This window comes from Neomonachus schauinslandi, chromosome 10 (genome assembly GCF_002201575.2).
Source record: "Neomonachus schauinslandi chromosome 10, ASM220157v2, whole genome shotgun sequence".
Classification (NCBI taxonomy): domain Eukaryota; kingdom Metazoa; phylum Chordata; class Mammalia; order Carnivora; family Phocidae; genus Neomonachus; species Neomonachus schauinslandi.
The window spans coordinates 34,133,308-34,148,045 of NC_058412.1; the positions used below are offsets into that span (position 1 = coordinate 34,133,308).

Below are 14,738 nucleotides of genomic sequence, written 5' to 3' on the forward strand. Positions count from 1 at the left end.
TTGTGTTTATCTACCGATTTCTTTATGGCAACTGGTTAACAAAGCAAAATCTTAATTCATATTGCTAAAATTTAGTACTAAATAGTCATCAGTTTTATATTATCTAGTCTTCATAATCTACCCAGATTAATGTGGCATATTGTTCAATATTGATATAAGAAGTTTTGGTGTAGCTGCAATTCAAAATGGTGAAGCTCAGATCAAACAATTATATATTCATTGTTTTTTTTTTTTTAAGATTTTTATTTATTTATTTGACAGAGAGAGACACAGCAAGAGAGGGAACACAAGCAGGGGGAGTGGGAGAGGGAGAAGCAGGCTTCCCGCAGAGCAGGGAGCCCGATGCGGGGCTTGATCCCAGGACCTTGGGATCATGACCTGAGCCGAAGGCAGACGCCCAACGACTGAGCCACCCAGGCGCCCCTATATTCATTGTTTTTAGCTGGCTTAAAATTGGCTTAGCTACATAGCAACCAAGAGTAAGGAAATATTTAATTTCTCTTTTGATGATAATCTAGTGACAACATCTAAGTATGACTTTGGCATAAAAAGGCTACATAAACATCCTTTCATCTGGTAAGTCTTATTAAACCCATGGAAAAAAATTAAGAGCAGAAGAAGATAAATATGGGTTGTAATATCAAACTATCTCTATTATCATTTTTATGTTGAGAATATTCTTGTTTGGACATCTGAATGTTAGGACAACTATCACCTAGTAACAGCAATGAATTCAAGTAAAATGAACTCGAATAAAATGCGAAACAATACAAGCTCTCCTCATTCTGAAATACTCTGTTGAGTCATTTCAGTAAAGAGATAAAAGAAAACCAAAATGGAAAAAAGAAAACATGCTCAAGCTTCCATGAAGCTGTATGATAAGGTGAATAATAGAAACAAAAATAAATCAGGGAATTGAGAAATATGCTGGAAAAGTTTTTCAAATACTATCCTTGCTTGTTATCTAGCTCCATTATACAGTTTAAAATTTGGCCAAATTTTTAAAGTATTTGTTAAACAGTTCCTGCGTGTGACATATGTTTCCAGGATACTTCTGACATTGATATGAGAGATTATAAAACATTTAGAAATGAAAATGTTACTCTCCAACAAAAAACACTGTAACTTCCAAGCTTCTTCTGAATTCATAAGATGGAAAAACATTTGGAAAATAGTACCTTTCAGTTTTAAAATGTTCAAATAATATACTTTAAGACAAACACAAAAAAGTGTAATTGTTCAAGGCAAGGAGGAGACAAGCCTAAATAAAATAAGATCCTAAAATTTATTCTAGGAGGTATTACTTTTCCTTTGAAGTGTCAATCCTATTTACTCCATTATAAGGAAATTTTTTCATCCCTTCAGCTGGGAAGGATGATTTTTACCCTACCAACATGACGACAGTACCACTGCAGTGCTCGCCCAGCAAGAAACGCATGATGAATAGGAAGTAGCATCAACTCTTTCTATCAAAGTGTACGTAAGAATCGATTTGCAATGCATTAATTGAGGAACTCAGCAGAGAGGCTTCTACTATATCTAGCTGATCTAAACTTGAGCTCATGATAACACTGCACGAAGCTATGGTAGATAAAAGTGATAGGTAACGCCAAGAGAACAATCCCACTGACAACACAAACTCCTCCAAGAATTCTTCCAGGCATGGTGATAGGATACATATCTCCATAGCCAACTGTAGTCATAGAGATAATCACCCACCAGCAGGCAGCAGGGATGCTGGCGAAGTCCTTGTTGGATGTTTCCAGGTCCAACCCGTGTTCAAGAAGCTGAGAAAGTGCACTAAAGATTGCCATGGCAACACAAATAAAGACGAGTAACATAACCATCTCTCGGTAACATCGTTTGAGAGTCAAACCAAGTGTCTGGAGACCAATGAAGTGACGGGCAAGCTTAATCACCCAAAAAATCCTCATCATTCTAAGCACCCTCAAGGTGACTCCAGCCCTCTGGAGTTGAGAGTTCTCGCCCGTAAACACTGTCATTAACACGGAGATGTAATACGGTGTGATTGCCAGTAAATCAATGATGTTCAGGGGTCTCTTGACAAACTCACACTTGTTTTTGGAGACGATGAACCTCACAATGCACTCTGCAGTGAACCAACCTATGCAGATAGCTTCAATTATCCTGTCAAGAGAACAAAAGAAGAATTGATCATTTTATTTTTAAGCATTTTAATAGCTCTTAGATATCTTCAGATAGTACTACACTGACAAACGACTTCAGTTACTTTTTCCAGAAAACATTAAGAACAAACAGCATTACCAACATCATCAGACCCACCAGGACACAACAGAACAACAAAGATTACAGTTCAAATGAAAATTGAATTGATCAAGTTTCTATTTATATACTGCATGTAATACCACCAAGTATTTTTTTTTTTGCCTGTCACTAATCTTTTAGAAAATTGATCTCTTACTTGGTGTTTTAAAATGACCTTCCATGCAGCTAGCCACAATATGAAATGTTACTTACACTGTGAGGACAGCGGTCCCCACTGTGATGTCAGTTATGGGGCAGGTCAGAATGACTGTTCTGACTGATGGTGGACATACCCAAGTTTTCAATGATTTAGTTCTTGGTAAATAAGAGTGAACTCAAGATCATTTCCTAACATGTTACACTGCTTTCTTTTCCTGTGGGCTCCTATGGGAAACACGGAAGCTGAGCTAGTTTGGGGGTTTGGCAGGAGCCGCCAGTAGCCTCACCGGGACTGCGCCAGGTCATGACATCCTCATTGCAAGGGTCACCGTGGAAAAAAGGCTGAGGGCTCCTGCACTGGAGTGAAATAATCACTAGATTCTTCCCCAAGGACCCAACCGGTTGGTTGGTTGGTTTTCCATAGCTATTTTTATGTGACATGTATTTTAAAATATAAGGCCACATTTCACCTAGAGCTGTATTGACCAACCTTTCCACATCACTGCACGTGTTGGAAATAAGAATATTTACATAGCACACTGGCAGCAAGGGGTAGTATTCTTGAAGTCAAAGACAGCAACCCAGGGGGCTCTGGCTCCCCTGGCCCTTGCCTGCACTCCCCAAGGCTGAGGAAATTAAATCTCAGCACACTGTTTTGGAAGCCTTGATATAAATAAAGCCTTGAATAAATAAATTGAACCATGTTCCCCTACTATAGGGTTGGCAGGGCTGTAAAGGTTAATTTTATTTACTGAATAGGTAGTACATTCACACGGTTTAAATTTAAAAGATGAAAAAAGAGAGTATAGAAAGAAAATTCTCGCTCTTGCCCTGTTCCCCAGTTCCTGGGCCACAATCCCTTCAGAGGCTCCAGGGGAGAATCCACTCCTTGCCTCTTCCAGTTTCTGGGGCTGTGGGCATTCTTTGGCTTGTCACTCTATCACTCCAGTCTCTGCCTCCTCTTCCGTCACAGTGTCAGATCCCTCTGCTTCCTTCTTATGAGGATACATGCGATAGCATTTAGGGCCCACTGGGCTAAGCCAGGATAACCCCCTCATCTCAAGATCGTTAATTTAATCACATCCGCAAACCCCCTTCTGCCATATAAGTAACACCCGCTGGTTCCAGGGATTAGGACCTGATATGTTTGGGGCAAAACGGGGAGTGTTTTTCAGCCTACCACACAAAGTAACCACACCAAGTCAGCATGAAGCCACGCTGCCCCCACTATTCCTCTACTGTATTATCTGCTGCTCTGCTCACAAATGCCATTACCCTGTGGTTGGCCACAGCTGCCCTGTCCCCACCAGGCCATCAGTAAAAGCGGCCGCCATGATGGCCTCTTTGAATCTGGAGGCTTAGGAAAGTGGGCAGGTAAAGAAACTTGGTAGTTCTAGAGAATAGAAGATGCATTTTTTTTTCCAATATATAGTTTTAGCAAATAGAATACCGCATATGACTTCTCCTTGGTAACGCTCATCAACTATTCCATAGGTACCCCCATATTTTCAGCCCCTCTGCAGGTAGGCAGGGTCATATGACCAGTTTAGACCAATGAGCCATGAGCAAAATGACCTCTATCACTTCTGGGCAAAAGCACAGAAGGGTGAGTGCTAATTCTCTTCCCTGCCATGGCAACCTGGAAGGCAGGTGTCCTAGACGGCTACAAGATGGCTGGGGCCCCTACCAGCCCAAGCCCTTGCGTGTCCGTACAGAGAGACAGACATTCCCCACCCTGACTCAGACTGGACAAGATATGTGAGCAACAAATACATCTTTGTTGCATTAAGCTGCCGAGACCTCTAAATTGGATGCTATCCTAGGTAATAAACGGGTCTGTATGGTAAGCAGTACGATGCACACTCCAAAGGGATTGCACCTGCACACAGTAGTGATGGTCCTCATTTTCTCAGATTGGCTGTGGTTAAAGTGCACCCTTCTCCAGCTAGAGTGCTGTGTCTCCTCCCCAGCCAGCCTGGAGAGAGAGCCCCGCAGCCAACCGGTGCCCAAGGCCTGCTGCCGCGCCTGCTCGAAGGGGCCTGCCGGGCAGCACACTCGCACTGATCCTGTAAGGGCTCTCCCAGCAATAAAGCCCGAAGACTCTATTCAGTTAAGAAGAGCAAAAATTCTAATGGTGCCCAAAATACCAGAACACGTTCTAATTATTTCCACCAGCAGCCAGAGTTGTTCAGATTAAAAAGGAGGAAATCCAAATAATCCCTCAGTAAGGGAATTTCAAAGAGGTAAACACCTCTGTAATGAGGCCCTCTGGGCTCTTCCTGCCCACCCTCCTCCCCAAGTCAGATGCAGTTTATCCAGAATTCCATGCCAAAGGGATGAATCAGTGAGACACCCCAGGCATCCCTCTTTCACCTAGGACTATGCCAAGGCAGTCTCCGACAACAAACACGACAAAGGCTGCCAAAACGCCCCAGGTTTCCAAATGGCATTCTTGCCAAAGCCACCACCGACAACTGCTAGAAAACTGAGTACTGTTTTACTCAGGGCTATAGCCAACAGTCGGGAGCTCCCCAAGGTTACTTCTATCAAAAACAAACAGGAAAAGAGAACGAAAGAAGATACTGAGGGGGGGCGCCTGGGTGGCTCAGTTGTGAAGCGTCTGCCTTCGGCTCAGGTCATGATCCCAGGGTCCTGGGATCGAGCCCCGCATCGGGCTCCCTGCTCGGCGGGAAGCCTGCTTCTCCCTCTCCCACTCCCCCTGCTTGTGTTCCCTCTCTCGCTGTGTCTCTCTTTGTCAAAAAAAAAAAAAAAATCTTAAAAAAAAAAAAAAAAAAAAGGAGAAGATAGGAGGGACACCATATTCCTTGGAAGCCCATTCTGATTTCTTTCAAGGCCCAAACACAGAAGCCTATGAATTCATGGCTAATAAAAATAGTTACCACTGGGCGCCTGGGTGGCTCAGTTGGTTAAGCGACTGCCTTCGGCTCAGGTCATGATCCTGGAGTCCCGGGATCGAGTCCCGCATCGGGCTCCCTGCTCAGCAGGGAGTCTGCTTCTCCCTCTGACCCTCCTCCCTCTCATGCTGTCTCTCATTCTCGCTCTCAAATAAATAAAAATCTTTAAAAAAAAAAAAATAGTTACCACTTCCTGAAGCCTTTCCATTGGGCACTGTGCAAAGCACTTTACAGATATCGCTTCATTTAGTCCTTTTCTAGAACTCTATGAAGTGTGTATTTCCCCTGATAGGGCCATTTTCCAGATGATGGAACTGAGGTTAAGAAGTTAAACATCTTTGCCAAGGTCACACAACTGAGAGATTGCAGTGGCACGTGTAACGAAACCCGGGTCTCTTGGGCTTTGAAGTTCTACGGAATATGTGAAAATGCTAAAGGTTTTTATGGCAATGTTCGCTGGGAATGTTAAGTGATGGATGTCAATCTTTTGGTCTCCATGGTTTAAGTGCTGGAGCAGCATTTTTCCAATGTCAGTTCTTAACCTATTAACGGATCAAAACTGACATTCGTTTCAGAAATTGGAATAGAAAATATCAGAGTGCAGAGTATAGCTTGATGAAACTTTTGTTTCGGTTACATATAATTGTACCCTGAGATATGCCGGAAAATGTGCTCCTTCCTGTAGGTACCGGAGGACCACCACAATTGCTGGCTACCATTGGTCACTCGATGGATCCCTCGTGATAGAAGGCACATCCGGGAATGACTCAGAGGTTTCCAGAGTCTCCGAAGGGGGAGCAGATGCCTTTAGTACTAAACAGTTCTACCCCTTGCCCTCCCACCCGGACAAAGGCTAGACAAAACATACAAGGCCAGTAACTATGGTGTGTGAGGTAAAGGTAAGTCTCCTGTGTACTATCTTCTCATCTTTTTCCATCAACATTTTATTATGAAAAATTTCAAACATGGAGCAAATTCATTTACATTTTTTAAATTTATTTTTTATTTATTTTTGAGAGAGAGAGAATGAGAGGGGTGAGGGTCAGAGAGAGAAGCAGACTCCCTGCTAAGCAGGGAGCCCGATGCAGGACTTGATCCTGGGACTCCAGGATCATGACCTGAGCCAAAGGCAGTTGCCTAACCAACTGAGCCACCCAGGCGCCCCAAATTCATTTACATTTATATTTTATCACCTATTCACCTATCTACCCATCTGTTAATCTTTTTTTTTAAAGAGGGAAGTGCACTTCCCTCTAAGAACTTCAAAGTGCATATCATTAACTAGAGTTCAGTATTTGTTTCATTTTTTTTTAAGATTTTATTTATTTATTTATTGTAGAGAGAGAGAGAGAGAGAGAGAGAGAGCGCATGCACGTGTGCAAGTGGAGAGAAGGGCACAGCATGGAGTCCAATGCAGGGCTTGATCCCACAACCCTGAGATCATGACCTGAGCCAAAACCAAGAGTCAGATGCTTAACGGACTGAACCACCCAGGCGCCCCAATCTATCTTTCTTTTTTAAGAACAAAGTGCACTTGCCTCTAAAAACTTCAAAGTGCATATCATTAACTACAGTTCAATATTTTTTTCATTTTTTTCTTTTGATGTAAACTTTACATGCAATGAAATACACAAACCTTAAGTGTGCATTCACTGAGTTTTGATAAAGGCATAACCTCTATCATCCAAACTCCTATCAAGATATACAGCATTCACATCACCCCAGAGAGTTCCCCGCCTTATTTCTGTTACCTTCTCTCATTTCCCAAACCCATCAGACACTTAGCAAGTGCCCACAGATGTTTGTCCAGTACAGTGTAAATGACTTTGAAAGAACTCAAGGGCCTGGGATGGCCACTCCACAGCCACAAGAAGCTTTCAGGTTCTTCTGGGACCTTCAAGGGATTACCAAAGCACACCATCCAAAAGGGTATCAAATTCAGTTGGACCCTTTTCTGAAACCTTATACAAAAATTAACTCAAAATGGATTACAGACCTCAAACCATAAAACTCCTTGAAGAAAACAGGGAAAAAACTTCATGACATTGGACTTGGCAGTGATTTCTTGGGTATGACCCCAAAAGCAAAAATAGACAAATGGGACTACAACAAACTCAAACATTTTTGTGTGTCAAAGGATTCAATCTCCGAGCAGAGTGAAAAGGTAATCTACAGGGGCGCCTGGGTGGCCCACTTTGTTGATCCACCAACTCTTGGTCTCTGCTTGGGTCTGATCTCAGGGTTGTGAGATTGAACCGCACAATGGACTCCACGCTAAGCTCAGAATCTGCTTGGGTTTCTTTCTCCCTCTGCTCCTCCCCACCACCCGACCCCCCACACTCTCGCTCTCTCTCTCTCAAATAAATAAATCTTTTTTTAATGATGTTTCTTTTTTTTTAAGATTTTTATTTACTTTAATTTATTTGTCAGAGAGAGAGAGCGCGCACACAAATGGGGAGTGGCAGGCAGAGGGAGAAGCAGGCTCCCTGCTGAGCAAGGAGCCTGATGTGGGACTCGATCCCAGGACCCTGGGATCATGACCTGAGCCAAAGGCAGACGCTCAACAGACTGAGCCACCCAGGTGCCCCTAAATAAATCTTTAAATCACTGCATGCTCAATGCAGTGTCTGTTTGAGATTCTTTCTCTCTCTCCTGCCCTTCCCACTCATGCGCTCTCTCTCTCTCTACAATAAATAAATCTTTTAAAAATTTTTTAATTTTATTTCTTTTAATCAGAAAAGGCAATCTATATAAAGGGGGAAGTTATTTGCAAATCACATATCTGATAAAGGGTCAAGGGTCAACATCCAAGATATATGAAGAATTCCTAAAACTCAACAAAAAAAATCAAATAACCTAATTAAAAACTTAGCAAAGGGCTCGATAAACATTTCTCAAAAATGGTATATAATGGCCAACAAGCATATGAAAAGAGGCTCAACATCACTAATCATCTGAGAAATGCAAATCAAAACCATGAGGATGTATCCTCACACCCATTAGGATGACTACTATTAAAAAAAAAACAAAAAAATAACAAGTGTTGGTGGAGGTATGGTGAAATCGGACCCTTTGGTCACTGTTGGTGGGATTACAAAATGGTGCAGTCACTAAGGAAATCATTAGGGGGGGCTCCTCAAAAAAATTAAAAATAGAACTACCATACGATCCAGCAATCTTGCTTCAGGGTACATATCCAAAGACTTGAAAGCAGGGTCTAGAAGCGATATTTGCACACCTGTGTTCATAGCACCCTATTCATAACAGCCAAGAGATGGAAGCAACCCAAAGGTCCATCAACAATGAGTGGATAAACAAATGTGGTATATACATACAATGGAGTATTATTCAGCCTTACAAAGGAAGGAAATCTGTCACATGCTACAAAATAGATGAACCTTGAGTACATTATGCTAAGTGAAATAATCCAGCCACAAAAAGACAAATACTGTATGATTTCACTTTTATGAGATTATCTAAAGTAGTCAAATTCATAGAAATAAAAAGTAGAATGGTGGTTACCGGGGACTAGCAGGGGAGGAGAAACAGGAGTTGTTTTTTAATAGGCAGATAGTTACAGATTCGCAGGATGAAAATGTTCTGGAGGTGCATTTCATAACGATGTGAATATACCTATAATGTTACTGAAGTGTACCCTTAAAAATGGTTAAAATGGGGGCGCCTGGGTGGCTCAGTCGTTAAGCGTCTGCCTTCGGCTCAGGTCATGATCCCGGGGTCCTGGGGTCGAGTCCCACATTGGGCTCCTTGCTCCGCGGGAAGCCTGCTTCTCCCTCTCCCACTCCCCCTGCTTGTGTTCCCTCTCTTGCTGTCTGTCTCCCTCTCTCTGTCAAATAAAGAAATAAAATCTTTAAAAAAAAAATTTGATACAACAGGGACAATTAAGAAATATAAAAACAGGGGCGCCTGGGTGGCTCAGTTGGTTAAGCGACTGCCTTCGGCTCAGGTCATGATCCTGGAGTCCTGGGATCAAGTCCCACATCAGGCTCCCTGCTTGGCAGGGAGTCTGCTTCTCCCTCTGACCCTCTTCCCTCTCGTGCTCTCTGTCTCTCATTCTCTCTCTCTCAAATAAATAAATAAAATCTTAAAAAAAAAAAAAAAAGAAATATAAAAACAGTCAAAGACTGAACATTTTTTTTTTTAAAAGATTTTATTTATTTGAAAGAGAGATAGCGAGAGCAGGAGCACAAGCAGGGGGAGCAGGAGAGGGAGAAGCAGGCTTCCTGCCAAGCAGGGAGCCTGATGCGGGGCTCGATCCCAGGACCCTGGGATCATGACCTGAGCCGAAGGCAGACGCTTAATGACTTAGCCACCCAGGCGCCCCCAAAGACTGAATATTTTTACCAGATAGTTGATCTGATGAAGCTGAATGAACTACACAAACATACAACAGAACAGAAAACCATCTGAAATAGTTATTACATGCATGTTATAAATTTTATACATGTAAACACATTTGTACATATATATGTACATATATACATATGTAATTATAACAAAACTATATTAAAAATAAGTATAGGGGCGCCTGGGTGGCTCAGTCGTTAAGGGTCTGCCTTTGGCTCAGGTCATGATCCCAGGGTCCTGGGATCGAGCCCCGCATCGGGCTCCCTGCTCCGCGGGAAGCCTGCTTCTCCCTCTCCCACTCTCCCTGCTTGTGTTCCCTCTCTCACTGTCACTCTCTCTGTCACTCTCTCTGTCAAATAAATAAATAAATAAAATCTTTATTAAAAAATAAGTATAATATCACAATGTGTAAGAATATAGCATAGGGACACCTGGGTGGCTCAGTTAAGGGTCCGACTCCTGATTTCGGCTGAGGTCATGATCTCAGGGTCATGAGATCGAGCCCCACAAGGGGCTCTGCACTGGGCCTGGAGCCTGCTTAAAATTCTCGCTCCCTCTCCCTCTGCTCTGTCCCACTGCCCTCCCTCTCCAAAAATTTTTTTTAAATGATAATAAAATAAAATGAAATGAAAAAGAATATGACATAAGAAAATGCTATATTAATTCAAATCCCAATAACTATTCCTATTAAATTATCTTTAAAATTTGTTTTCTAGGGGCTCCTGGGTGGCTCAGATGGTTAAGTGTCTGCCTTCAACTTATGTCATGATCTCCAGGTCCTGGGATTGAGCCCCACGTCAGGCTCCCAGCTCAGCGGGGCGTCTGCTTTTCCCTCTCCCTTTGCCTCTCCCCCTGCTTGTGTGCTCTCTCTTGCTCCCTCTAATGAATAAATAAAATCTCTAAAATAAATAAATTAATTAATTAAATAAAATGAAATTTGTTTTGTATTCTATTTCTTCCAGTTTTATTGTGATGTTACTGATATATAACACTGTATTAGTTTTAGATATACAACACAATGATTAGATATATGTATATACTGTAATTGCCACAATAAGTTTAGTTAACATTCATCACTTCACATAGTTACAAATATTTTTCCTTGTGATGAGAACTTTTAAGATCTACTTATCAGCAACTTTCAAATATACAATACAGGATGGTTGGCTATTATCACCATGCTGTACATTACATCCCCACAGAACAATTGACCTTGTAACTGGAAGTCTGTACCTTTTCTCCCCTTTTCTGTATCATTTCTCCCATCCCTAGGGCCCTCCTCTGGCAACTGTTCTATCTTTGAGTTTGGTTCTTTTCAGATTCCACTTGTAAGTAAGACTATACAGTATTTATCTTTCTTTGTCTGACCTATTTCACTTAGCAAAATGCCCTCAAGGTCCATTCATATTGTCATAAGTGGCAAGATTTCCTTCTTTATATGGATGAATAATATTCCATTACATACACGCCACATTCTCATTCACTCATCTGTCGACGGACACTTACATGGTTTCCAAGTCTTGGCTATTGTAAATAATGCTGCAACAAACACGGAAGTACAGGTATATTTTTGACATAATAGCTTCAAATTATCTTTAAATTGGAATAGGATTTTAAAAATCAACCTTATTGTTTTGGTGGGGAAAGAGGAAATATAAGTTCCTTAAAGACAAGTGTGTGTGTGTGTGTGTGTGTGTGTGTGTGTGTGTGTGTGTAAAGATAATAGACTTTGGTCATTTTTCACCCAAAATAAAAATACTATATCCTTTTTTTGTACATGAAACTATACAGCACAGGGAGGAAGATAGCAGGATCTTGAGGCAGGCCACCCCTTTCCACTAATAACTCACCATGGAACTTTGGATAAGCTATTTAATTTCTCCTCCTGAATTTTCTTCATCAGTTAAATGGTGACAATAATAGAACTTATCTCTTAGGTTGTCATAAGAATTAAATGAAATAATATAAAATAATAGTAAGTGAAAAAAAATAGTAAGTTCTTAACAGATTGTGGCTATAATTATTGCTGTTACAGACCATCTCTGGGCTCACAGTCCTCCCTTCGCACTCAAAAGGAGATCAGTTCAGTGCCTTCCTGAGTAGAGAGAAGGCAAGGATGAACGCTCTAGCCTTCCATTCTTCTTTCAAGAATTCTGCCTGTATTCTTATACACTCCTGGCTGCAGCATAAATTGGTAAAGCCATTTAAAAGAGTAATTGGCAGGATATATCAAGCTTAATACAGCACATGAGACCCAGCCATCCACTGCAAGAGTTTATCCCACACACTTACCCTCATATTCACGCAAGAACTGTACAATGAGATCCACTGCTTGTAATACACAAGGATAAAAAAAGATAGAGAAACGTCTATGCATAGGAGATTGACTATATAAATATATTTCCCAAAGTTATTAGGTTGAATCATATGAAATTGATATCGGCAACTTTATGACTCTACCTTATACTATGTGGGTAAGAAAAGGAATAAGGTGCATTACTGTGTTTTGATGTGAAACATTCTTCAAGACGTACAGGTGCAGAACATACATAAATTATGCTATGATTGAACGTGTGTGTGTGCACACACATGTTCTGGAAGAATACTCAAGAAACCATTAACACTGGTTGCTGTCTCTAGGGAGGGAACCTGGGAACCTGATGCAGGACAGAAACTCACTTTTTACTTCATCCCCTTTTGTATCATTAAATGCTTTACCACGAGCATGTATTATTTGTCCAATTTAATAACAAATTTAAGAAGAAGTATAAAGCGGGCGCCTGGGTGGCTCAGTCGGTTAGGCGACTGCCTTCGGCTCAGGTCGTGGTCGTGGAGTCCCGGGATCGAGTCCCGCATCGGGGCTCCCTGCTCGGCGGGGAGTCTGCTTCTCCCTCTCCCGTTCCCCGTTTGTGTTCCCTCTCTCGCTGTGTCTTTCTCTGTCAAATAAATAGATAAAATCTTTAAAAAAAAAAAAAAAAGAAAAAGAAAAAGTATAAAGCATGCCCAAATAGAAGAGCAATCACCATGATGGAGTTGCCAGCAGCTTGAACCGACCAGCACGACCCCAGCAATGCCACAAAAGGAAAAGTCACACGCTTCCTACCCCAGGCTTTCAGGCCTAAATGTACAAGGCATTTCCAATCACATCTCTTTTTTTTTCCAATCACATTTCTAACGGGCACATACAGTGTAAGAATAACACGGTGGAATAAAAATTTCCAACACACTGCACGTCAATGTCACCACGTTACCTAGAGTGTCTTTTATGTCCTTAAAAGAGTTTTCTCCATAAATAGTAAGTTGAGGGGCACCTGGGTGGCTCAGTCGTTAAGCGTCTGCCTTCGGCTCAGGTCATGATCTCAGGGTCCTAGGATCGAGCCCCGCATCGGGCTCCCTGCTCAGTGGGAGCCTGCTTCTCCCTCTCCCACTCTCCCTGCTTGCATTCCCTCTCTCACTGTGTCTCTCTCTCTGTCAAATAAATAAATAAAATCTTTAAAAAAAAAAATAGTAAGTTGAATGGGGAAAACAGAATTTTAAAAACAAATCTTGACTTTTCTTGTGCACTTTAATTACCTTCAAAAAAAAAAATCTGTATCATTCACATCTTTTTATCTTCCAACCTAGAACAATAATGAGAATAAATACAAACAGATTCTGTACCCACTCAAGTACCAAGCATCTTTCTCTAAATTCACATGTATTAATTTAGTTCTCACAATGAAATGTAATAGGTTTTGTTATTTTCACCACTTACGACAGAGGAAACTGAAGTAAAGACAAGTCATTTGCTCATGCCCCACAGCTCACAAATGGCAGATTGATAATACATACTCATTGGTTATGTACTACACTGAATCTTGGCTGGGATTTATGTATTTCCTTATTGCTGTAATCATTGTATACTTGTTATTTTATTTTTTAAGACTTATTTATTTATATGAGAGAGAAAGAGAGAGAGCACAGAGGGAGAATGAGGGAGAAGCATGCTTTCCACTGAGCAGGGAGCCCGATGCAGGGCTCGATCCCAGGACCCTGGGATCATGACCCGAGCGGAAGGCAGACGCTTAACCGACTGAGCCACCCAGGTGCCCCTATACTTGTTATTTTATGTTCCCCACTTGATACTATGTGTTTACTCATGTCTGTATTTGGATGGCCATTTCTTTAGAATACTGGCAGGAGAAGGAGAGTGATAAACAGAAAGGCCACCGGGAGTTGAGGATTGGCTATCCAAGACTGGCCTCCCTACTTGGAGTTAAGGGGCTGCTGTAATTCTGCCAGATCTATTCCCCCCCTGACCACTTACTCCCAGAGTAGCAAAGAGGAGCATGTGGTTCTCTCCCTGCCTGAGTAAAACGGGGCTCCACCTCCTAACTGCACAGTACCACTTCTCTCTGTCATCTCTCTGTCCTGTTTTAGCAATCCAGGCACCAGATCCACATTCTCTCTTTATAGATAAAGAGGGACCAGTGACCTTCTACAAAGGAACAACCAAGATCTTGACTGTACATCCAAGGACCACACCACCTGCTCTGCTAGGACAGGGGGCGACTCATCCTATGTAGATCTCCATCAAACTTCAGAGTGTTTCCATAACCCTTCCCTTCTCCTTTAGGCATAATAATCAGTTCCATTTTCAACCCAAATACATGAATTAAGTGCACTGTGGTAGAACCTGAGGTAGTATGTATCTTGCTAGGAGATCTGTCTTGCTAGTGTGACTTAATAGAGATGGATTCTAAAACCTAAGAAATGGTTATAATGCTTTGGCAATGTGGCAGTGTGTGTGTGTGTGTGTGTGTGTGTGTGTGTGTGTGTAACTTTTGAGATGAAGAACTGAGACCCATTCAATATGCAAAAAAGACAGAATGGTATTATGAACCCCCAAATATCCAGTCCCATCAACCATCAGCTCATAGCTAATTCCTCCATACACACACACATACACACACACACACGCACCCATATCCCTCCTCAGGTATTATTTTGAAATAAGTTCTAGAACCCTTTCTC

At 41.8% G+C, this 14,738-nt stretch overlaps 1 protein-coding gene across 2 annotated transcripts in view; it reads right to left on the reverse strand.

The window, feature by feature from the left end:
• Nucleotides 1-1,471: 1,471 nt before the first annotated feature.
• The window catches only part of KCNG3 (potassium voltage-gated channel modifier subfamily G member 3), a 45,576-nt gene continuing 32,309 nt past the window's right edge, over nucleotides 1,472-14,738 (reverse strand). For both annotated transcript variants that reach the window (XM_021697636.1, XM_021697635.1), the window contains exon 2: nucleotides 1,472-2,148. In XM_021697636.1, the coding sequence (XP_021553311.1) occupies nucleotides 1,503-2,148 (646 nt within the window). In that variant the 3' untranslated portion in view covers nucleotides 1,472-1,502. The remainder of the gene's footprint in view (nucleotides 2,149-14,738) is intronic.